At 44.6% G+C, this 25380-nt stretch overlaps 1 protein-coding gene across 1 annotated transcript in view; it reads left to right on the top strand.

The window, feature by feature from the left end:
• Positions 1 to 1668: 1668 nt before the first annotated feature.
• tmem102 (transmembrane protein 102) overlaps positions 1669 to 25380 on the top strand; it is a 131921-nt gene continuing 108209 nt past the window's right edge. Inside the window, exons 1-2 of the mRNA XM_084312390.1 lie at positions 1669 to 1804; positions 7729 to 7944. Of these exons, the coding sequence (XP_084168516.1) occupies positions 7740 to 7944 (205 nt within the window). The 5' untranslated portion in view covers positions 1669 to 1804; positions 7729 to 7739. The remainder of the gene's footprint in view (positions 1805 to 7728; positions 7945 to 25380) is intronic.

Genomic DNA, 25380 nt, shown 5'->3' with positions numbered 1-25380 from the left:
TATCACAATAGTTTCTACGAGCAGCAAAAAAGAACAAGAACAAGGATCAAAATGGTGAGAGCACAGGTGAGAGACACAGCAGTGACAAGCTCTGGTCTGCTTACATCGGGCGTGGAGCCTCGTCAGCGCACAAATGACACATTACTGAGTGATTATTACACAAAAGCAATTGTCAATTACAAGAAAACAATTAGTGACACTAGTGCACCACACTCACACCACAATGTGAATGTAACAGAGACAGTAAATATACCCACCACCATGTGAATATACACCACAGACAGTAAGTATATGTGAAAGTACACATAACAGTGATAATATAATTTGTTTTCATTTTTAGGTTCTGTATTTTAATTATTATTTTTGTTATTGTTATTCTATTGTCATTATTGTTATTATTATTGTATTTGTGCCGTCATGTTTTGTTTTATATTCTATGTAAAAAAAGAGAAAATAAAATAAGTTGATAAAAAAAAAAGACATTTACAGTTTACTTTAGACCATGGACTCACTCTGCCAACTATATGAATTATGTCCAGTATCTTCCTTGATTGATTTGACACATCATTTTATTAAGATCCTCTCTGTAACCGAGGTTAAACCGGTTGAACCAATGGCTCGATTTACCCCAGGGCTTTTTTGGCTCATTTTACCCCCCAGAAAACATAAACATTATTATAAATTGGTATAGTTCATTAACATGTACGCCATTGTACGGTATATCTTCTCAAACATTGCAAAATTAGCTTTGCTTTTTGAGTCATGAAACCCAATATGTAAAGTACAGAAAAACAAGTTTTTTTTAATACACTTCTTCTTACAACATTTGTGGTTGAATGACAACATTTGTGTACATTTTCCTATAGATGCAAGCCGGTGTAGGTTAAATTACCCCCTATGGCTCTTTTTAGCCCTCTCTTCAATGGGATAAACCTTACTTTGCTACACGACACACAGTCTCACACATGTAATCATAAACCTGACCTTGTCTGTCTGTATGTCATGTATGTCATATATATATATATATATATATATATATATATATATATATATATATATATATATATATATATATATATATATATAACATATAAATGTTATGATGAATTGAAAATGGGGGACCCTGATGTAAAGACGAAAGTCTTTCTCTGGTCTGCATCCCCTTAACAATTTTGTGTATTGAATGAATGAATGAATGAATGAATGAATGAATGAATGAATGAATGAATGAATGAATGAATGAATGAATGAAAACTTTATTTAACAGATTGCAGAATGGGGTACAATACAGTACGGCTCAATACACACAATTGTTAAGGGGATGCAGACCAGAGAAAGACTTTCGTCTCGTTAACATCAGGGCCCCCCCCCCCATTTTCAATTCATAGTGAGCCGTAGGCCTACTGTATTGTACCCATTCTGCAATCTGTTAATACAATTTCCAATCAATTCAATCAATCAATCAATCAATCAATCAATCAATCAATCAATCAATCAATCAATCAATCAATCAATCAATCAATCAATCAATGTTCGTTCCCTATATAGATGGACATCACACCAAATCCTCTTTGTAGTTCAGGACGCAGAGTGTGATTTCTATAGTACTACTACTCCCAAGATCCTCCTCTCCTCCTAGGACCGGTGCTTTCTTGGGCGGTGTTGCCGGGGGAAGGTGGCGCCTGCTGGGACCTGCTGTTGTTGTTGGAAATGACAGCTGAAGAAATCGGATTTCGTTACACTACTACAGATAAACAAAACAATAACAAACCAGGAACATAGCGAAGAAGAATACCTGCCAAGGGTGTGTGTGTGATGCCTGTCTGTAACGTATGGCCGGTTTAATGATCATCATCTGAAAGCTAATGGTTTGGTTGTGATCCGCTCTCTCTCTCTCTCTCTCTCGCTCTCTCTCTCTCTCTCTCTCTCTCTCTCTCTCTCTCTCTCTCAGGCTAGCTCAGTACAATCCCCACCTGTCATGTTAGCTAGCAGGCTAATTCGATGGGGCTTTTGGTGAACTAGCTAATAATAACATACTTATCTACTATCTTTATCTAATGACAACAGATAGGTGCTGCTAATGACAACACATGGGTGCTTGTTATGGGGCGAGGTGCTGTTTGCCACACGGTCTGCATCTGTCAGGTTATGGATATGGCTAGTTAATGTAGCAGCAGGCTAATTAGTTAGCAGTCATGTTGTTATTACATGAGCTGGTCACTCTGCTCATTAGCCTGCTGCCTGTAAGCTAAGCTAGCAGGCTAATTGACCTTTAGTGGGACCGGATACATGTTGGCAGAATCACACTGAGTTTTGTTTACATTTAAGGGACACTAATGAATTGAAAATGGGTGTTTTGATTGATTGATTGAAAACTTTATTAACAGATTGCAGAATGGGTGTACAGCACAGTACGGCTCAATACACACAATTGTTAAGGGGATGCAGACCAGAAAAAGTACATTGGAATACTGACAAAGCCATACTTGGGTTAGGTCATGTTGTTACATGAGCTGGTCACTCTGCTAATTAGCCTGCTGCCTGTAAGCTAAGCTAGCAGGCTAATTGACCTTTAGTGGGACAGGATCCATGTTGGCAGAATCCCACTGAGCTTTGTTTACATTTAAGGGACACTAATGAATTGAAAATGGGGGACCCTGATGTAAACAAGACAAACGTCTTTCTCTGGTCTGCATCCCCTTAACAATTGTGTGTATTGAGCCGTACTGTAGTAGTGTACCCATTCTGCAATCTGTTAAATAACATTTTCAATCAATCATTCATTCATTCACTTAAAAACCTGACCGCGACCTCGTCGTGGGGTCAAACTCGTCGCATTGTTTGATTTAAAAGAGCCACACTCATCGATATAGCTGATTTATATTTACACAATGATGTTCAGCAATGTCTAGTTGAACAGTCTCTTGTCAAACGTATTATTATTTATTTATTTAATTATGTATTTATTCATTTTTAAATTTGCTATTGAAGTTTAATGTTGGCTCTTAGGCTCCAAGGTGCTTGAACAGAAAGCAAGCATTAGGCTACAACAGTAGGTAGTATATATACAATTTAGCTTAGAGAGTAAGCCAGCAGCGTAAGGCAGGCAAAAGGCTGCGTAACACTAATACAGGTCAAACCAAAGCTCCCCATCTGGCACATCAGTGTGCTAAAAGCCTTAAAGGGAACCTTGACAGTCAGCGGAGCCACTGTAAGCATCAACTTGGAACAGCCTGAGCATCATTTTGCATTTTTGGCGATGCCTTTTAAATGGGATTATTACAGAGTATGTAATGAACACATAGACGGCAGCGTGCGTCATTATGCATACTAGTGTACCCAATGTTGATATCCTCTTTGGAGCATGTTGCGTCATCATACCACATATCCCACCTGGGAAAAAAAAAACAGAACATTACCATGGAAACAGCTTTGTACAGTGGTGGATGGAGTAGACCGTTCCTTTTACTTCAGTAAAAGCAGAGAAACCCAGAGAAAACAGTACTCTGATAAAAGCATCCATTCAGAATTCTACTTGAGGAAAAGTAGACAATTATTTGATATTGAATGCACTTAAGTATCAAAAGTAAAAGTACACATACTACTATATGATGTTCTTGTATTTCACCCCTTAATCCATTTACCTCTATTCTAGTTGTGTTAAAATGATATGATGTGGTCCAGTTATGCTGGATCTGATGAAATCCTAGTCTACATCCTTTTCATCTACTTAATTATGCCATGTTTTTGATGTCCCCTTTAATAAGGTAGGCTGACTACTAGTAGTAACTGGGTTCAGATACATGTAATGGTGTTAAAAAGTACAATATTCCCTTTGAAATGTCGTGGAGTGAAATTACGATGACCTTTTACTTAAGTAAAAACACTTAACCCTTTCACTGCCACACGACAGAAGGTTAACCCTTTACTATCACACAACCGACATCGCCGTCGGTTGTGTGATAGTACTAAAGGGCTAACCTTCTGTATTGTCACAGTGAAAGGGTTAACCGGCTGTCGTGTGGCAGTGAAAGGGTTAAGTTACTGTTCACCACTGGCTCTGTATGCACGCGCTGCCCAAAACAAAATAATCTACCTCCGTATTCAACATAACCTCCTGACCCCAGGTATCATGTAAGGCGTCTCCTAATCGATAACGCTGATCAGGTAATTAGGCTACTCGAGTGTCAAGTATATTTATCAGATATCGATGAGCATGTAACAAACACCTAATTATCCTTCTTCGGTCACATTTGCCCTATTGGAGATGCTAATTTAGGCAAACAAGCGGGGCTTATTAAACACAACATCATGCCTCGGACTAGGGGTTCCTCAGGTGCTCCCCAGGGGGGCATTCAGAGAATGTTGGGGGGGGGCGGGGGCATTCAGAGTGTTGGGGGGACACTGGGTGCTGACTTGTTGAAATGGAGATAATTTATTTAATTTATGCATCATTGTTTTAACACTTTAACTGCCGGAAGACGCTTTTAGGCGTCCTTCCCCGCCATGCTCAAGTTGCCGAAGACGCCGTAACTCGTCTTTGATATCAATATTTCAAAAATCTGTGATCGGAATCATATTTCCTTTCCGGGGCCCTGAGACACAAGTGTGATCTCCTCTCAATCCTCTAGCGGTTCAAGACCGCCATCTGGTGGCCGATCGGCATATCGAACAAACGGATGTTACCTTTAACCCAGTAGGACTCACTCCATATGGGGTCCGGGCACTCGCTAGTGTTAGAGAGACTCAGTCTTCACACAGTGAACATCGATCGCTGCAAATAACTCGAAAAAACAACATGATTTGGACGTATATATTATTATACAACCTGGAAATGGACCGGATATTTCTATATCCCATAATAGGAAAATGTCTGTTCCACGCTCATCGCCCAACGGCGCGAGGAAGATACGGTAAGATTCAGCGTTATTTTTCAATGTGTACGATGCTAACTGCTATAATGAACATTTCAACCACATTAGATGAATGGTATAACGCTGCCCATGGAATTATAAACGCCCCCTCGGCCATCCGGTCAACATCAGATTACGTGTAGTAACTTCCAGAAGTCCGTCCAGTTGGATTTTATTATATCGCGCCGATTGCTATCAAACTGTATATGATCATCAATATAATGCATTTGGGGCTATAAATCACGTTCTGGAGAAAGCTGCAGAAAGAGATGAAAACATACTTATACTTTAGATCATATTTTAGTATGAATATGTGAATGAAAAAGTTTAACGTTCATACACCCTGAACAATACATATATAGGACATTGAATGGGCCCTAATAATGGCAATTTAGCAATAGAATTTAAAAAGTTATAGCCCTCCAAAGAATGGGAACTTCTACATAGACAAATAGAGCTGGCAACCTATGGTATATCATGAATTTAGCCTTAGGCAATCAAAGTGTTAATATCTGGACTAGTGATGCACCGATGTGAAAATTGTGGCCGATACCGATAACCGATATTAATATTGCTGTTCTGGCTGATACCGATATTTATTTATTTATTTACCGATGTCGATATCTCTGTATAGAAAACACTTTTTTATGATATTCAAATAAAGAGCTATTTTCCAAAACGCATTTATTTTTTTACCTTTGTAAGTTATTTTCAGAAATGACTGATATTTTGAAACTATTTAAGGCCAAAACATGTTAAAAAAAATGTAAAAAAATAAAAGATTAATTTATTTTTTATATCGGCCCAATCTTGATATCGGACCGATACCGATGTGTAAAAAAACGGCCATATCGGCCGTTATTATATCGGCGGCCGATATATATCGTGCATCACTAATCTGGACGACAACTTTATTTCTTTTTCTTTTTTTATTCAACCTTTATTTAACCAGGAAAGTCACATTGAGATTCAAAATAAATGTTTCAAGTGAGACCTGGGCCCCGTTCCTTGTACCTGGATAACTGAGTTAGCCGGATAACTTTAACTGGATAACTGAGTTAGCCGGACTTTCCGGTTCCCCGTACGTGGATTTTCCAAATCACCATGACAACAGATCCAAAAGTTTGAGCCTGGTCGAAAGCAGAGTTTAAGTTCAAGTTAGCCTGAACCATCGCCACGCCCCCGCAAAGAAGTGACAGCCCGTTTCCTGAAACTATTCCCACAGTCTACGATCTGCATTATACCATTCTGAATTACGTTTTTGTGCTCCATTCTTCCAGAGGGGGCTTTTGAAATGTAAAATAGACCCAAAATGCTGATACTAAATTCACTTTGTCCTAAATAATGCACGTTATATATACCGTGGCGCTCGCTCGTGCGATGTACACATTTTGTGGTTATTTTAATTGTAACTGGGATTAAGATGTCTGATGAGATGCGCTGTTTGACGGATTTGAGAAATTGAATGAGCCGTTGACGTCACATTAATGAATGAGGATAAAGAGATAAACTTCATTCAAAACAAAGGATATTCTAAACACGGGTCTCTCGTTCATTAATGTATAAACAATGAATTTATCCCATCTGGCACAGTGGTGCAGCGGTAGTGCTCAAGCCTGCCAACCCAGCGACCGGGGTTCAAAACCCGGTGTTTCCAACATGATTTTTTTGAATATAATATTAATGATTATACGCCAAAGTAGCCTGGTTTTAAGTTAAAATATTATAAATCTACATGCATTGAGGATGTCATTCTTTATATAGCTCTCAACTTGCACCAAATTGAATTATTCCTATATTGCAAAAAGAAGGAAAAGACTAGGGTCTCGAACCCCGGTCGTCTGCGTGATAGTCAAAACAACAACCCGTTAGACCACATTGGAGATAAGTTAAAGATCGACTATACATCAATCAATGGGTAAGAGAGCCATATCGTAATTCTGTATAAGTTTAACTAATTATTTTCGCTAGCAAGATCTCATTTGATTATTCAATCCAGCAGGCAAGTTTAAAGAAATATAATCTGATTGATTGAGGTAATGAGGGACTTAAAATTAGCCTATAGATAACGCATTTAACTTGTCGGCGAGGCGATTGAGCCGTATTGCAATCTGTCAATAAAGTTTTAAATCAATTAATCAATCAATGCCGTTAGAGAATCAGGATCTCTGCCATCGATACGTGCTGGCTTTTCGCCTGAAGCGGCCGCGCGCATTTAGCCTGAGTCGCAAGTCTGGCTTGAGTTAACGAGACTGAATCCACCTTCGAGGAACAGGAAAATCCCGGCTTCGAACATCGGGTTAACTGAAGCTGGATAATGACATCTTGATCGACTTAGTTGAACCAGGTACAAGAAACAGGGCCCTGGCCAAGACGAGCATGCAGCAAAGGAATACAAAAGTTGCACATAAATACAAAAAACAACAACAAATTACACAAATACACTAAACCAACCAATATTAGAGCCAGAGGCAACTCGGGTCATTCTGTAACCAAGCCATGTTCCAAGCCGAGGGAGCAGTATAACTAAACTGGAGAGGAGCCTCAAATGCAGTCGGCACAATCATCATCCCAAATCCCACTTCAGAAACGGGGAACGTTTCTGAAAAGGTTTACTTTTTTGTAAAGTTTAATTTATAAACATTAAATTCAAATACAATTCCTGTTGAGGATGTGTGGCGTTATGGAACATAGGCGTCAGTTAGGGGGGGGCGGGGCGTTGACCCAAAAACGGGTTGAGAACCACTGGCGTAAAAAAACGTGCGGGGGCTAACACATTTGGAATTCTTCCTCCCGCCCCTCCCCTCCCCTACAGGGTAGTGAGCGATGGATTCCTTGATGAGCGCGGTGGGCCCCCGCTCCCCGGCCCCCCCCGTGAAGAGGGCCTCGGAGGTGGACTTCCGGTCCGGGGCCACCCTGGAGCAGCTGTCCGCTCAGGTGGCGGAGCTGGTGGTGCTGGAGCAGGGCGAGTTCGGAGACCAGACCGCCCTGGAGGTCCACACCGCCAAGGACTTCATCTTCAACATGCTAGGTACTGTCTGACGAGCACACAGGAGACTGTACTGAGGCTGTACTGAGGCTGTACTGAGGCTGTACTGAGGCTGTACTGAGGCTGTACTGAGGCTGTACTGAGACTGTACTGAGACTGATACTGTACTGAGACTGTGACTGTGACTGTGTATCAACCCCTGTCTCCTGAGCCGTTCAGCCACTGTGTAGTGTGATGTGTGCCGGGTGCCAGTGTATGGCAGCCATTGAGCCTGCGTAGCCCACGGTTGGGTGCTATCAGTGGTGGTGAAGGAGGCCATTTCCACCCTACCTCGTGGGGAGCGCTTTTGAGTGTCTAGAAAAGCGCTATATAAATATAATGAATTATTACTGTGATACTGTACTGTACTGAGTCTTTTGCTTAATTGAAACCGTTATTTATTCTTGAAAAGGACATTGAACCTCATGTTATCCCTTTTTATTTATTTTTTGCGCACTTTTTCTCCTCTTTTTCTATTTTTCTCCCATCCCAATTTAGCCGTGCCAATTCTCCCCTCCCCTGTCTTGAACGTTGCTCGCATATGCCCCCCACTGGCCCTTTGTAGGGAGGATAGAAGCCTTGCATCACATGTCCCCTCCGGTACACGAGGAGGCAGCCTGTCACATCTTTTCACCTGCCAGCGCGGACTCTCAGTGGCGAGGAGTAACGTGTGGGAGGCTCACGCTGCCCCCGCCATTTCCTGTCTCCGCTGTGCAGGCGTCCCCCAACCGACCTGTAGGAGTCGCTTTCCACAACGTCCAGATTACCACCCATCGACTTCACTCCCGCTAACTCTGCCATTGAGTCAGTATGACGGCCGGCCCAAGCCGGAGGCAACGGCGACAGCCGGAGTCGAACCCGGTGTCTCTTGCGTTGGTGACGAGCGCAATGTCCGCTGCGCCACCCAGCCGCCTTATGTTATCCCTTTTATAAAAAACATTTACACACGGAGGTAGGGAGGTTTATGAATCATGATTGTTTTTAAATTGTCCATATGATAGTGAGGTATTGATATTCAGTGTGAGTTGAAGGTCATCCCAGGAAGCTGGTTCATCAAAACAAAAGGCTGACGTACCAAGTTCAGACTGAACTCGTGGGACCTCAAGTGTGCGCTTAATCATTTGAGCGGGTCAGATAGGGTCATAATTCCACTCTGTGACGGGAGTTCAGTAGCATGCATCTCATAACCAGATTGTGTCTACATACGGATTAGCCTGATTATACATTTACACCTGGCCTCGATGTGTGAGATCTGTCCCGCACAAAATGCAGAAACCTGCTCTCACTTTGGTCCGTCCACAAAATACCTAGACTGACCGCGTTGTATAGACCTGTTCGCTATTTACAAACAATCAGCAACACCAACTGAGTCACCTCGGACCTGCGCGAGCTGCTGCGCCAAAAGAAGTACAATGGGGCTCTATGGAGAAACCATGGCACTCCCCTGACTAAAAGTTGTTTCAAAACAAAAACAGCTGGATGTCATTTTGCCAAATCACCATGGCTGTGAGTGTGAGTCTTTCAACTTTTACATATCTAGTTTTGGCATGGATTGATTGTTTAGATCGCTAGCGTGGCTAACAAATTCAAATATATTGTAGTCTGCCCCGTTGATCTGACCAGGATTACATTTCTTTCTGCTTCGGGTCTGTGCGCACGTCATGACGTCTGTCCCCCTCTAGGTGGCATTAAACCTGCCGGTCTCTAGGGCTAGTGGTAATGTCTCTGACCGTATCATATGACTTAACATACGTTTCTTCACTGTAACTATCTTTTATAAGACCGTAAATCCATAATTTTTCTTCATACCCTCCAGGAGAGACACAGGCCTAGTACCCCCCATAGAGCTCCAGAATCCAGTAAAACCAGTCTTTATAGTAGAGAGGAAAGGGGTCGTGCCCAGGTCAAAGGGGTCGTGCCCAGGTCAAAGGGGTCGTGCCCAGGTCAAAGGGGTCGTGCTCAGGTCAAAGGGGTCGTGCCCAGGTGAAAGGGGTCGTGCCCAGGTCAAAGGGGTCGTGCCCAGGTCAAAGGGGTCATGCCCAGGTTAAAGGGGTCGGGCTCAGGTGAAAGGGGTCGGGCCCAGGTCAAAGGGGTCGTGCCCAGGTCAAAGGGGTTGTGCCCAGGTCAAAGGGGTCGTGCCCAGGTCAAAGGGGTCATGCCCAGGTCAAAGGGGTCATGCCCAGGTCAAAGGGGTCGGGCTCAGGTCAAAGGGGTTGTGCCCAGGTCAAAGGGGTCGTGCCCAGGTCAAAGGGGTCGGGCCCAGGTCAAAGGGGTCGGGCCCAGGTCAAAGGGGTTGATTGGGTTGGGGAAGTGAAGGAGGGGTAAGTTAGGAGGAGTGTGGTTTGGTCTGCCCAGGTGGGAGTGAGAAGGAGAAAGGGGAGGGGTGACGGGATGGTGGGCTAAGAGGCTACCGGGGAAAAAATCACGCGTGCCAGTGTATGGTAGTCATTGTGTAGTGTGATGTGTGCCTGGTACCAGTGTATGTTAGGCATTGTGTAGTGTGATTTGTGCCGGGTGCCAGTGTATGTTAGGCATTGTGTAGTGTGATTTGTGCCAGTGTATGGTAGTCATTGCCGGGTGCCAGTGTATAGTAGTCATTGAGCCTGCATAGCCCAAGGTTTGGTGCTACCAGTGGTGGTGAAGGAGGCAATTTCCACCCTACATTGTGGGGAGCGCTTTGAGTGTCTAGAAAAGCGCTATATAAATGTAATGCTCATCCATTCATTCACAGCAGAGGAGGAGGTGTTGGAGCTGGCAGGTTTTACCGACCGGGCTTTAATGAATGAAATGAGCAGCGGAGCTTAACTAGTTGAAAGGACCAATTTGGAACGTGCAATTAATGGAAGGCGACGCCGCTACACAACAACACGGGGCTACGACGTCTCGTGTAGCGGAGCCTCGGGTGAACGCACAAGTACAAACCACTGCGTCAAGAACGACCATCAATCGTCGGGCGGTTCTTGTGAACACTGCAGTGTGGAAGCTGTAGGAGATCCATCCACCAGCTGTTACCAGCTGCTGTCAAAAACATTACCCTTGGAGTCTGGAATCTTGAAATCCAGACTTAGGAAAGCGGGAAATATCCATGCAGTGTTGCTATTTACATTTACATTTAGTCATTTAGCTGACGCTAAGCGACTTACAAGTTCTGTAGGACAAGTCATCAGGAAGGGCACAACTCTATCAGCTGAGTAACAATGTTCATTGCTATATCCAATCTGTAGTACTGACAACCTGTGGGGTTCAGTGTTGCTATATCCAATCTGTAGTACTGACAACCTGTGGGGTTCAGTGTTGCTATATCCAATCTGTAGTACTGACACCTGTTGGGTTCAGTGTTGCTATATCCAATCTGTAGTACTGACTAGGGGTGGGAATCATCAGTTTCATCACGATACGATACGATATCAATTCTTTGGACAACGATACGATATTTGCCGATATCACAAAGTCTGCCACGATACGATACGATACGATTCAATTCAGGTGTCTGCGATCGATATGAGGCGATATTATGTGCCCATTTAACACAATCAGTCACATTTAGATCAACTAAAAAAAGGCTACGGAAATATCAATTGATGTATTTATTTTTGAGCTCTTCCAGACATTTAAATGAAAAACAATCTATTGTTTTTAATACAAATAGACCTCCTGTTCACTTTTGTTTTTATATATTGAGCTTTACCACACACACAGACACACACAGACACACACAGACACACACACACACAGTCCCCCACAGCCCCCACCCCTCCTCCTTCCAAGTCCCCTTTCCACTCTCCTGTTCTCTCTCACGGTTAGCTGCTTAGCTTTTAGCAGCCAACGCGACGTTCATTTAGATATTTAACGCGACGTTGGCATAAAGGAATGGCGACGATGCAACGCCTGTTATATGCATTTGACCCGTTGCGGGGAAAAAACTGCACAGACTTTTATCGGCTCGCAAAATAGACGCTCTGTAGTGCTTTACAGCAGACGCAAACACTGCTGTAATTTCTACACGGAGTTTCACAATACTGGGCGCCGGCGGATATGACTCGCGGGGATTTTCAAAATAAGAGTATCGCAATATGAATCGATCTTTTTACGTTGCGTCGATCCTATTTGATTATTGATAATAGATCGATATATCGATCTGGATCGATGTATTGTCCCACCCCTAGTACTGACACCGGTTGGGTGCAGTGTTGCTATATCCAATCTGTAGTACTGACACCTGTTGGGTTCAGTGTTGCTATATCCAATCTGTAGTACTGACACCTGTTGGGTTCAGTGTTGCTATATCCAATCTGTAGTACTGACACCTGTTGGGTTCAGTGTTGCTATATCCAATCTGTAGTACTGACACCTATGGGGTTCAGTGTTGCTATATCCAATCTGTAGTACTGACAACCCGTGGGGTTTAGTGTTGCTATATCCAATCTGTAGTACTGACAACCCATGGGGTTCAGTGTTGCTATATCCAATCTGTAGTACTGACAACCCGTGGGGTTCAGTGTTGCTATATCCAATCTGTAGTACTGACAACCTGTGGGGTTCAGTGTTGCTATATCCAATCTGTAGTACTGACAACCTGTGGGGTTCAGTGTTGCTATATCCAATCTGTAGTACTGACAACCTGTTGGGTTCAGTATTGCTATATCCAATCTGTAGTACTGACACCTGTGGGGTGCAGGAAAATGTTAGCACAATTAGCACAATGAATGGAAGCGGACAGTGCCGGTTAGCCTAGGCATTGTCCAACTAACACCTCTCCTGAAGGCTAACCGGCCATATCCGCTTCCATTCATTGTGCTAAGCTAGGCTAACGTGCAGCCAGATAGCTTTCTACTGAACGCACAGAGAGGAAACTGGTATCTATCTTCTTGTCTCTCTCTGGAGAAGACGGTAAGCTAATTTCCCCAAATGTCGGCAAATGTTGTCCTTCATCACGTCTCCGAGAAAGAGAGAGGTGGCCAGATGGCGTTTTCCGTAGAGGATACGATTATAGCCACTGTAATTATCACCTGCAACAACGCGTCTAAAAGCAGAGTGGTAGACGGCATCTTAGGGCCTAAGGATGCTAGTGGCAGCATGTCTTCATATTACATCACCATCATCCAATACAGGAGACTAAACTAGCTTTAGGGCTGTACCGAATGCGTCGAAGCTTCGATCATAATGTTGACATTCGAATTCTAAATCAACATTAGAATTTGTAATTTTTTATAAAAAAAATATCTATTTAAAAAAAAAAAAAATTGTCTATTCAATCTGTTTAAACCAATGGGGGTTTTCTTCACAGTTGCAGTTAAAGATTAGGCTACACTAATATTATAATATTATACTATAAGACGTCACCATCACTTTCATACCAACCGTGCCCTTATTGGATTATTTATGTTGACGAAACTGATGAGTTATATTCATTAAAGAAAGTTGATTTAATAAAAGAAAAAGACTAATTTAATCAGATTAATCACTTTATTAAAATTGAGGATTTAGTTAAAAAATAAATTGTTTTCTTTTGAAGTAAATTTCTTTTTTATAGACATTCGAAGCTTTGTTCGAATACTTCAATCGAAGCTTCGAATGTAAAAAAATTACATTCGGTACAGCCCTAACTAGCTTCAATGATTCTCTTATCGATCTCTGGGGCGACAGTGGCTCAGGAGGTAGAGCGGTCGTCCTGTAATCAGAAGGTTGCCGGTTTAGGTTAGGTTAGGTTTAGGTTTACTTTATTTGTTCAAGGGGGACAGTGTACATTAATAAAACATTTTACAAATGTAAATGCACCCAATTTTAGCCAAAAGGCTAATTTCCATTGGCAGTCCCCCTGCCAGAAGGTACAGGCTAAAATCCTGTGTAAAAAAAGGGTTCTCTCTCTCTCTCTCTCTCTCTCTCTCTCTCTCTCTCTCGGCTCCTCCCGGGCAGCGTGTTGTGGGTGAATATCAAAGTCAGCTTTTCTGTCACCTCTCGTAATGTGCAAGACATACAGAGACATTAAATTGTGTTTCCCCCTTCCCACGGTGTATATAAAGAACAAGATCTAATATAACCATAAAGTAACATATAGTACACTATAAACATAAAGTAACTATGGACAGTATACAGGACTATATACAATGACGGTAGCTAAAAAAAAGTGAATGTAAATATAGAGGTAAACGAGAACTTAGTGCAAAACATTTAGCAGCAGTGGTGCTGGTACATAGTAAGTATGAATAATACATAATGGCAGTAAAATACAATAATGGCAGTGAGATGATGGATATGGCAGTAAACTAATATGATGTAAACTAAATAAATAAACTAAATAATGACAGTAAAGTAAAGTGGCAGTGAGTTTGTAAAGTGACAGTGTGTGTGTGTGTGTGTGTCAGTGGGTGGGGGGGGGGGGGGGGGTAGTCCAGAGTGTGGGGGGCAGAGTAAGAGAGGAGTCCAGATTCTGTGGAGGCAGGTAAGAGAGAGGGCGGGTGAGCTGGGTGTGTGTGTGTGTGTGTCAGTGGGGGGGGGGGCTGGGTGTGTGTGTGTCAGAGAGGAGTCCAGGTTCTGTGGTTGCAGAGTAAGAGAGGGGGGGGGGGGGGGGAGCTGGGAGAGAGTTCAGCTTCCTGACAGCCTGGTGCATGAAGCTGTCTCTCAGTCTGCTGGTCCTGGTCTCTCAGTCTGCTGGTCCTGGTCTCTCAGTCTGCTGCTCCTGGTCTCTCAGTCTGCTGGTCCTGGTCTCTCAGTCTGCTGGTCCTGGTCTCTCAGTCTGCTGCTCCTGGTCTCTCAGTCTGCTGGTCCTGCAGCTCGGAGGCTCCTCATTCTCCTCCCGGAGGGCAGGAGAGTGAAAAAGCGCTGTGAGGGGTGGGTAATGTTGCCCGCAATGCGTAGTGCTTTGCGGACCCCACACTTATCGTGTAATTTCAATGTGGAATTAAGGCATATCAAAATAAAAGCACACGTTGTTGAACTTTATCATGCATATTTATTTATTAGAAGATGTTATTACAGCACTATCTTATCAATACACATTTATAAAAAAAGGCATATTTAGCCAAAATATGTTGCCAGAACATACATTTAAAAAAAAATTTTTACTTGCCCACGACCCCACTTTGGGTCGCAACTCGTAGTTTGAGTCGAGACAACCTTGCATGGTTGCCTCCACCATGGTGTGCGAGTGCAGGGCTTTGCACACACACACACACACACACACACACACACACACACACACACACACACACACACACACACACACACACACACACACACACACACACACACACACACACACACACACACACACACACACACACACACACACACACACACACACACACACACACACACACACACACACACACACACACACACACACACACACACACACACACACACACACACACACACACACACACACACACACACACACACACACACACACACACACACACACACACACACACACACACACACACACACACACACACACACACACACACACACACACACACACACACACACACACACACACACACACACACACACACACACACACACACACACACACACACACACACACACACACACACACACACACACACACACACACACACACACACACACACACACACACACACACACACACACACACACACACACACACACACACACACACACACACACACACACACACACACACACACACACACACACACACACACACACACACACACACACACACACACACACACACACACACACACACACACACACACAGGACAGAGCAATCACGTATTAGACAATGATGTGTCTGTTTCTAAGCTGGCCCCAATCTTTCACTGCCTAATTATTTTTTATTATTATAATAATTATTTTTAAACACACGTGACGCTGCACGGTCTCGGTCGGGTTGCTAAGGAGCTCACGATTCGTCAGAAAATCCCCCAAATGTCTCGCAATTCAGAAATAGGTCGAAATGGAGATATAACATGTATGACAAAATGTATGAATCTATTCACATTAAGCACATTAAGCTAAACAGAGTTTAGGCTTGTGCAGGAAGGATGGCTTGTTAACTATAGCACACCGTTTCAGTAGGGGGATTTTTTATTTATATATCTTTTGACATTTGCACTACCTCTTTTACCAAATATTTGCATTTTGTACATTTTAGTTGTGTATATTGTATATTCTTTTATAGTGTTTGGTCTTTTACTTTTTTACTCTTTTATGGTGTGATTAATCTGAGCTATTGTTAATACAGGTCAGATTTGTTCTATTTTGTACTTTATTTATGCAGAACTTTACAAACAAAGAAATAACAGATTAATAAAGCGTGTGTGTGTACAGTCGAACAGAGACGAAAGATACAGACACAGAAACAGATGTGTCACAAGTTCACGTTTTAGTTTGGCTGCTCACATTATAAAAAAAAATAAGAAATGTGGCCAAGATCAGATTCCAGTGTGAACTGGTAAAATAAAAAATAATGAAGATGGATGTAAACATGGAGGACACTGAAGTCACAGTTTATGGTTTAATTTATAGTTGCAGTGGAGGGCGAATTCATGGGCAGATGATAATGTGGGCGAGGAGGAGGAGGAGGAGGTGAAAGAGACATTTCTACTTTCAATTATGCTTTCAAACACAGACCGATTATGGTACCTCCCCTTAACCCTTTCACTGCCACACTACAGAAGCCGTCGGTAGTGTGATAGGGAAGGGTTAACCTTCTGTAGGGTGGCAGTGAAAGGGTTAACCTTCTGTGTATTGTCGCAGTGAAAGGGTTAACCGTTTGGTAGTGCGGCAGTGTGAATGAATGAATGAATGAAAACTTTATTTAACAGATTGCAGAATGGGTACAATACAGTACGGCTCAATACATACAATTGTTAAGGGGATGCAGACCTGAGAAAGACGTTTGTCTTGTTTCCATCAGGGTCCCCCATTTTCAATTCATATAGACATATATGACATACATGACATACAGATAGTCAGTACTGCTACATCTATACATTTATGACATACCAGATTTGCAAATACAGTACTGTTTGTGATACAGAAGGAGTCAAGAAAAGGGAGTATATACATTTGACGTAGAAACTGTGCATTGGAGGTTGGGTGGGGGGGGTTGGGTACATTGGGATATTGACAACCATACTGGGTAATTTACATTGGAGGTGGTTGGGGGGGGGGGGGGGGCGGGGGGCATACTGTATAAACAAGTAACACTGTACATTGAGGGGGGGGGGGGAGGAGACACTGTACAAACAAACACAATTGTACATTGAACTATTGACAAAACCATACTAGGTAAATGACTGTACATTGGAGGGGGTTGGAATGATTGGGTTAGGATATTTACAGGGGCCAGTGTTGAATTGCAGTCTCCCGTAGGTGTCCCTTGAGAGAGGTTTTGAAAGTGGGTAGTGATCCACATTCCTTTACAGCTTTGGGTAGGGCGTTCCACATTGATGTGGCATAATTGCGAAACGTGTTTAGTCCCTTATTTGAGCCGAATCTGGGTTTGACATGATTTGTGGAGCTCCCTCTGGTGTTGTGATCGTGGTATTCACTGACCTTTGGGAAGTATTTTGACATGTACATGGGTACCTTGGTCGTGTAGTGTATCTTGTAGACCAGGCCCATTGCAAGTTGTTGTACTCTGTCGTCTACTCTAAGCCATCCTAGGTTGTCGAAGTGGGCAGGGGTGAGGTGGGTTCTAGGAGTAAGGTCAAGCAGTAGTCTGACCAGTTTGTTTTGAGATGTTTGTAATTTTGTTTTTAGCGCCTTTGAGGTGCTTTGGTACCATGAGGTGCAAGCATAGTCGTAGTACCCCTGAATGAGTGCTCCTGCCAGAGTCTTCAGGGTGTTCTTGTTTACCAGAGAGGAGATCCGGTACAAGAATCGAGTTCGTTGGTTGACTTTTTTTATTACATTGGATGCCATTTTGTCACAGGAGAGATTAGCCTCTAGGATGGACCCCAGGTAGGTAATTTCATCTTTCCTTGTGACAATATTGTCACCCACTGTAACTGAGAAGCCGTCGGTCTTGCTGAGTTTGTTATTTGAACCGAAGAGAATGGACTCTGTTTTGCCCATGTGTAATGATAGTTTGTTATCAGCGAGCCATATGCAGATTCTGCCTAGTTCCGAGCTGAGGGTTTTTTCAACCTGTAACTTGTTCTTGTCAGAGACCAGCAGGGCTGAGTCGTCCGCAAACAGGAACAAGTTGCAGTCACAAGCTGACGACATGTCATTTGCATAAATTAGGAACAGTAGCGGTCCTAGTATGCTTCCTTGTGGAACACCACAGCTCACTGTGAGGGGGGGGGATAGGGTACCGTTTACCTCCACCATCTGTTCCCTCCCCTCAAGGTAGGATTGCATCCAGCTCACTGATAGACTATCAAAACCAATTGCTTTTAGCTTGTCAATCAGAATGGAGTGATTGACCGTGTCAAAGGCCTTTTGTAGGTCCAGCATGACCATGCCGCAGTATTTGCCTGCGTCCACCTCTTGTTTGATGTGGTCATTCAAATAGAGAAGGCATGTGTCAGTGGAGTGGGATGTTCTGAAGCCAGATTGGAATTCGTAGATTAGATTTTTTTCCGCTAGGTACTTTTCGACCTGTTCGTAGACTATTTTTTCCATGACTTTCGAGATGGAGGTGAGAATAGAAACAGGGCGGTAGTTGCCTGGGTCTAATTTGCTGCCCTTTTTGTGCAGAGGGGTCACCCTCGCAATTTTGAAGTCCTTGGGGACGTGTCCCTGTTTTATGGAGAGGTTTATTATGTGTGTGATGATTGGTGTGATGGCGGCTGCTGAGTCTCTGAGGAATTTGGAGGGGATGTTGTCATGGCCAGTGGCCTTGTTAGGTTGGAGGGCGCTCAGTTTATTGAGTACCTCATCTGTTGTTACCGTTTCCAGCTTGAAGTCGTCCTTGCGTGTGAAAGGGTCAAATACGTATAAGGTAAACACCAAGGCTGAGACGATAGGCCATTTGGAAGAATCGATAAATCGGGCCAAAATTATCGATAAATATCGATATTTTTATTAGTATTTTTTTAATATTACTATTATTATTATTTAAACAACGAATTGATGTTTATTTTGCAGCAATTCTTTGTCGTTGCCGCCATCTTTAGTGTTACAGATTTCCCCATTCAAAACGACCACAGTGATCCTTCTCATTTTATAGTCGGTGGTCTCTGGATGTGATGGAGGAGTGCACTGCATGTTGAATGTTACAGTCTGGTCTCTGGATGTGATGGAGGAGTGCACTGCATGTTGAATGTTACAGTCTGGTCTCTGGATGTGATGGAGGAGTGCACTGCATATTGAATGTTACAGTCTGGTCTCTGGATGTGATGGAGGAGTGCACTGCATGTTGAATGTTACAGTGCAGAGTTGCAATTCAACTGAATTTACATGAAATGGGGATGTTTTAACAAAAATATGCCACACAACCTAGTATTTTAGTATGGTATAAATTATTACAAAAACAAATTAAATCTTTTTTACACATCCTACACTTATCGATTTCACGCAGTTATCGATAAATCGATAAGTGGTCTCAGCCTTAAAAGAATCCATTCGCCTTCCTCAATCCCATGAAGGAATAGAAGACGTTGCAGATAATCAAGTAGAGCTGTCTCCGAAGCCTGTTTTTAGGATTCAAACTTTCGGCAGGGTTTTCCGAACGGACCTTCGAAACCATCGTTTTTAATCATATGAATAATTTTTCCGGTTCAGTACTGTCGAGTCTTGACTTTAGGCACATAGCTCAATTTTTTTTTTTTATCCACTTTTTCTCCCATTTTTCCATATTTTCTCCCATCCCAATTTCGTATCATCCAATTCAACCCTCCCCTGTCACGAACGCTGTTTCTTGCCTCCCACAAGCCGGCTGCAATGTGGACTAAGTCATACATAGCACAAGTCCCCTCCGGTACTTGAGGTAACAGCAGTCGCATCTTTTCACCTGCGCAGCTCGATCTCTCAGTGTCGAGGAGTAACGCGTGGGAGGCTCACGCTGCCCCCGACACTTCCTGATTCTACTGCGCAGGCGCACCAACCGACTTGTAGGAGTCGCTTGTTCACAACGTTCGATCCCCACCCTTCAGTTTTCCCTCCCCGTAATACGGCCAATGTGTATTACTGCGGACGACCAGCCAAACTGAAAAACAATGTGGAGAGCTGGATTCGAACACGCGAATCCTAGCGTCTCCACACTGGTGGCGAGTGCCTTGCCCACTACACCACCTAGCCGCCCGCACATAGCTCACATTTATGCTCAGATTCTACGTTATATGCATAAATGTGAGCTATGTGCCTAAAGAACATTATGTGCATATTGCTGCGGTTAAAAATGGTTAGTAAAAAGTATCTACTTACTGGTCACAGGAGTCTTCAATAACGTTTGGATGGTAATCCATTTTGTGAATGCATTTGTTGAAATAGCATCTTTGTTGGCAGATGGCTCCTGCTATCTTAACGTTAGCAAGCTAAACGTGCATAGCACGACTAACGTGCATAGCAAATAATTAATTTCCTGATAATATGACTCGTTGGATGTGTTGTGTCTGTGTGTTCATTCTTGACTTTCAAATTATTGTAAACACAATATAGTACTGTGATATTCTGATATATATCACATTCTGATATATATATATATTTAATCTAAAATAAATAAAAAACAAAAAACAAAAAATTCATTTTCAAAAGAGGTTCGAACCCATTAATTAAGATTTGAGTGCCAACGTAACAAACGAAGGTCCGAACCTTTGGGCTCAGCCCTACAATCAAGAGTGACGTGAAAGTCGCATGAACGTCGACTGTTCAGGCTGAGGTCGCATTGCAAAGTTTAAAGTTTAGTTTATCTATTTTTTTTTTTACTCTGGGACATACTTCAGAGTGACATCTTCAGTTTCCACATCAATGTAAATGTGCCAGAATTTGCTAATGAGCTAGTTTCCATCTGTAGTCTCTGCTTAAAGGCCTCTACATGCTACAGCAACTTCAAAGCAACTGCAACACAACGTCGGCGCGATTTCAACGCGGTTGTTTTAGAGGGTCTTGTAGACTGTGTTGCGAGGACGTTGCGTACATGTCCCCCAAATCTAATCTAAACAGCCGTTGCGTTGATATTGCGTAGCAGTGATTGGTTGGTAGTGAATGGGGGCGGGGCTGTCATAGAATAATATTGGTCCCGCAGCGAGGAATACCATCCGCCATTGTTGTAGCCAGCAAGCTATGCTATCAATATTAGCTAAATAATTAGCGTCATAGCTGGCCTTTTTCTGAAAACCCAAGCACATATTGTTCCATAACATACGCCTTCAGTTGATCATGACAAATCCTCTCTTACCTTGACGATTAAAAAGCCTCCATAATTTAGTAAATAAAGCTGTAGCCAGCCAGCTAGCATTGATGCTATACAAAATGCTATCCACATTAGCTACATAGCTAACCAACTAAATACAATGGTATCCTGAGGTAACGTTAAATACAACGTTTGCTAGTCGAAATGACTGGACACACACAGGGACAAGTTAAACATCAATCAATTAATTTATTCCAACAGGTAGTTTGAGCTGCATGAGCCGAGGTCTTTCTCTCCTCTCCATTGGAATTATGACGTTACGGTAACGTTAGCTCGAAAAGCACAGAAACGGGCGACAGAAGTTAAGCTGCTAGCAACAGACACTATAATACTTCCGGTCGGGGGATTTCAAAATAAAAGAGCGACGTCTAAAAGCACCGGAAATACGTTTATTTTGTACATTATCTAACGTTAACACGAACCTAAACTATCTTTAGTTAAACTAACTTTGCGCGTCGATGTTGCAGAAGCATAAAGGCAGAGTGTCTACAACACCGTTGCTTTGTCGATGTTGTGGTGCAGTTGCTTTGAAGTTGCTGTAGCATGTAGAGGCCTTAACATGCATGTCTTTATGGTGTGGGAGGAAACCGGAGTACCCAGAGGAAACCCACGCAAACACGGGAAGAACATGCAAACTCCACACAGAGGCCCACCTGCTGGGGTTCGAACCCAGGACCTTCTTGCTGTGAGGCAGCAGTGCTAACCACTGTTCCACCGTGCTGCCCCCGTGTTCAAGATTCAAGATTGTTTATTGTCATGTGCACAGTTAAACGGACAGTTTGCCGTACAATGAAAATCTTACTTTGCTAGTCCGCCCTTCACACAAAATCACACAATACTTAACACATTTTTTCTTTTACAATTTAAATACAAGAGAGTGCTAAAAAATAAGGTACAAATTTATATATTTTTTTAAAAGGGTATAAGTTATATTATCATACTGGCCAATCGCGTCTCGCTCTTCGCCATTATGAGATATCTCTTATCTCCTAGCACCTACTGTGCTCACGAACAAACAAATGCACTCGCATGCACGTGACCAGGCCACGCCCCCGCGTCCTACTATATGACGCCGGACATGGTCACACTCTACCTTCCTCTTTTTTGTTTCCAACACGGACATAGCAGTGCACTCCGTGAACTAGCTGTTATGAAACGCAGGGAGAAATTACACAATGTTGGGTTTTCGCCGGAGGTTCACCAGCCCCTGGAATCTTCGTGGCACATCCTAACAGCGCATCGGGCCTGTCCTGGGGTTTCCTCATCTCGTGACAGCGGATCGAGGGACATCGCGCGACGGTTAGCAGTCGAGCTATGTCGCGCACAGGTAGGGCCTGCGCTAACAGGCATTGATACTAGCATGAGTGATACTGCTCGTTGTCCCGTGAGACAGCCGAGTTATGTATTGGCGCGAGGGGCAGGATATTTGGGAAAACATGGTCATCATGACTCTGTTTTGGGTGTTTTCCCGGCTATCCTAGAGCGAGCGGCTAATGCTAATGCTACAATGCTAGGACGCCGTTCCTTTGTTCCCCGCCGAGGGATGTCTTTACTAAAAGGTCTTCCCTCCTCTTAACCATGCATGCTGACGGTCAATCGGTATCTAATGTTGGGGGTTTAACAGGGGGCTTGTTTACCATTTACATCGGTGGATGGGCTGAGGCTCAGGGCTGGTGTGCTTTTTGTGAATCTATGAATTGTGTGCTGGTGTTTTTCTCTGGTCTGCATCCCCTTAACAATTTCAGTGTGTTAGTGGAGTTTTCATACATTTATTCATCTACCCCTTCATGGGTGCACACCACAGTGGAGGTTGCTGCATGCCTACTAGTGAGGCAGTGCTTCACTAGTAGTAGACTTTGGTCTGCAGCCACCACTGGTGTTCCGTGCTTGTGAAGCAGGTGGCAGCAGTCCTTTGCCTCTGACATGGTGGAACGGTGTTCCGCCCGGCCGACGCCATGAGGCGAGTCGGCCCGTCAGGTGGCTGGTGGGCTGTTAAAGCCTATACTGCCGCGGTATAGAATTAGCAGCGACTGGCAACATTGTTCAAATTGCTGTTTTTTCTGTCAAAAATGGTGTCTGTGGTGGGGCCTTAGGGCCAGCCGACGTCAAAACATTGCGCAATGTTTTGAGGTTATTCAGCTTTTGACCTAGCCGCAAGCTATAACCGCAGGGAGGGCTAGGATGCTGTTGACGCTTGTTCACAGACATCTTTGGTTGGAACAGTCTCCCCTTGAGGAGGAGAGAAGGTTTTTCCGTCCTCAGGGCTCCGCTCTCCACAGAGGGATTTTTGGTCTTTCCGCGGGAGCCCGGGCGGTATTTGACCCAGGCCCCATACCGCCTCACACCGCGCAGCCAGAGGTGAGGGCGCGGCCTCGCCAGCGGCTGTGGCGAGGCCCCAGACCAGCGGCCATGTTTCCCCCGCCTGAGGTACCCAGGACACAAAGACAACAGGTGATCACAAGGCCGACAGGGATCGGCTACATTAGATGAGCACGCCCTAAAAAAATTTCGCTGTCTAGCTGTGTCTAGCTCGCTCTCCGGTCACTTCCCCCCCAACACCAGCGGGATACAGGCTCTGATTTGTTCCTTTTGGCTGCGGGCCATGTGCCTTCAGTGAAGCACAAGCGGCCCCACGTTTCGCTTCTCATGGGGACAGGGACTGACACCCAGTTGCTGGCTAGGCCTGGGTCTGTCCGTGAGAATGCTGTGCTGTCAAGCGGCTCTCACGCCAAACGTTCTGTGTTTGGTGAGCCTGGTGTTGTGTCTGTCAACGACGAAGGTTGTCAGCGGGGGAACTCGAGGCTCAGGGGGTTGCAGCGCGAGTTCCCCCAGCCCCGCCCTCGCCAGGCCGGGTATCACGTTAGTGCCTCCCACGGCCGGAAAAGTGGTCAGTCAGGCACGCGTGATTTGGGTGGTAGTAATATCACTGCAGGGCTACGGTGTGTAGGAACCCACCCTATCGGGCAGTGTGGGGACCACACGCCTTGCATGTCCAGCTGCAGAACAGATCCTCAGCAGTCCATGCCGGGGAGGTGTTCAGTGGGGGATCTTATGTCACCCAGTGTGATGTCAGCTTCCCCCGTATCAAACCGGCCCTTTCTGTCGGGGTCCCCCCTTGGGTGTGATTGCCTCGTTGGTAGTGTCAGGGTGCGATATCCCGGCTCCGCAAGATGCCCTGCTTGCGCGGTTGGCAACGCACAGCGGGTGGGACCGGGCCGCCTATCTACGGTTCCTGGCGGACCAGCGCCAAGTGGCTGCGGGTGCGCTTGGGATTATCGTCACATATGGCTACAACAGTGCCATATGTCGAGGTGGATGGAGAGAACGCTGAGGCGGGGACTTGTGTTGCAGTTTGCACAACCCTACCCTCCGTTTTCAGGTTTGGTACAGACCCTATTGTCAGGGTCAACAGCGGTGACAGCTCTGGCCGACGAGATCGCAGTAGGGGGCAGGTCGCAGTAGGGGGCAAGACCATGCTGCCCGGTCTGCGCTACATTCAATGTGTTGGAATTGAAGGCAGTCCTTCTGGTCCTCAAGCGGCTCGGCCACCTGGTGGTGGGCAAGCATGTTTTGGTGAGGACGGACGACACAACGTCAGCGTCGTATATTGTCAGACAGGGAGGAGTGCGCTCCCCCCGTCTGCACCGGGCGGCGGTCGGGCTCTGGCTATGGGCGTTCTCCATCTGCGCTGCCTGTGGGCTCTCCACATCCCCGGCAGGGAGAACGTGGGTGCAGGTGTGATGTCGCGGGGCAGTCCTCACCCTGACGAGTGGTGACTACGTCCAGACATAGTCGGACAGGTCTGGGACCGATTCAGTGGCCGTCCGGGATTCTGTACGCATTCCCCCCCTTACACCTGATAGCTCAGCTGTTGGGGCGGGTACGTCGGGAGCGCAGGACTTGGTCCTGATCGCACCGGGCCGGGGCTCAGCTGTGTGGTCCCCGGCCCTGATTCAGCTCTTGGTGGCCCCACCGTGGCCTGTTCCGTGGTCACCGCGGGCCCTTTCTCAGGCACGCGGAACTCTGTTCTGCCTCCTGTTCTGGGGTAGCCTCTAGGCTTGACTGCTGACAGTGTGAATCTGGTG

Source organism: Notolepis coatsorum, assembly GCF_963971535.1.
Source record: "Notolepis coatsorum genome assembly, chromosome: 1".
NCBI lineage: Eukaryota > Metazoa > Chordata > Actinopteri > Aulopiformes > Paralepididae > Notolepis > Notolepis coatsorum.
The sequence above is the reverse complement of the archived record's forward strand: the minus strand, read 5'-3'. Positions and strand labels throughout refer to the sequence as shown.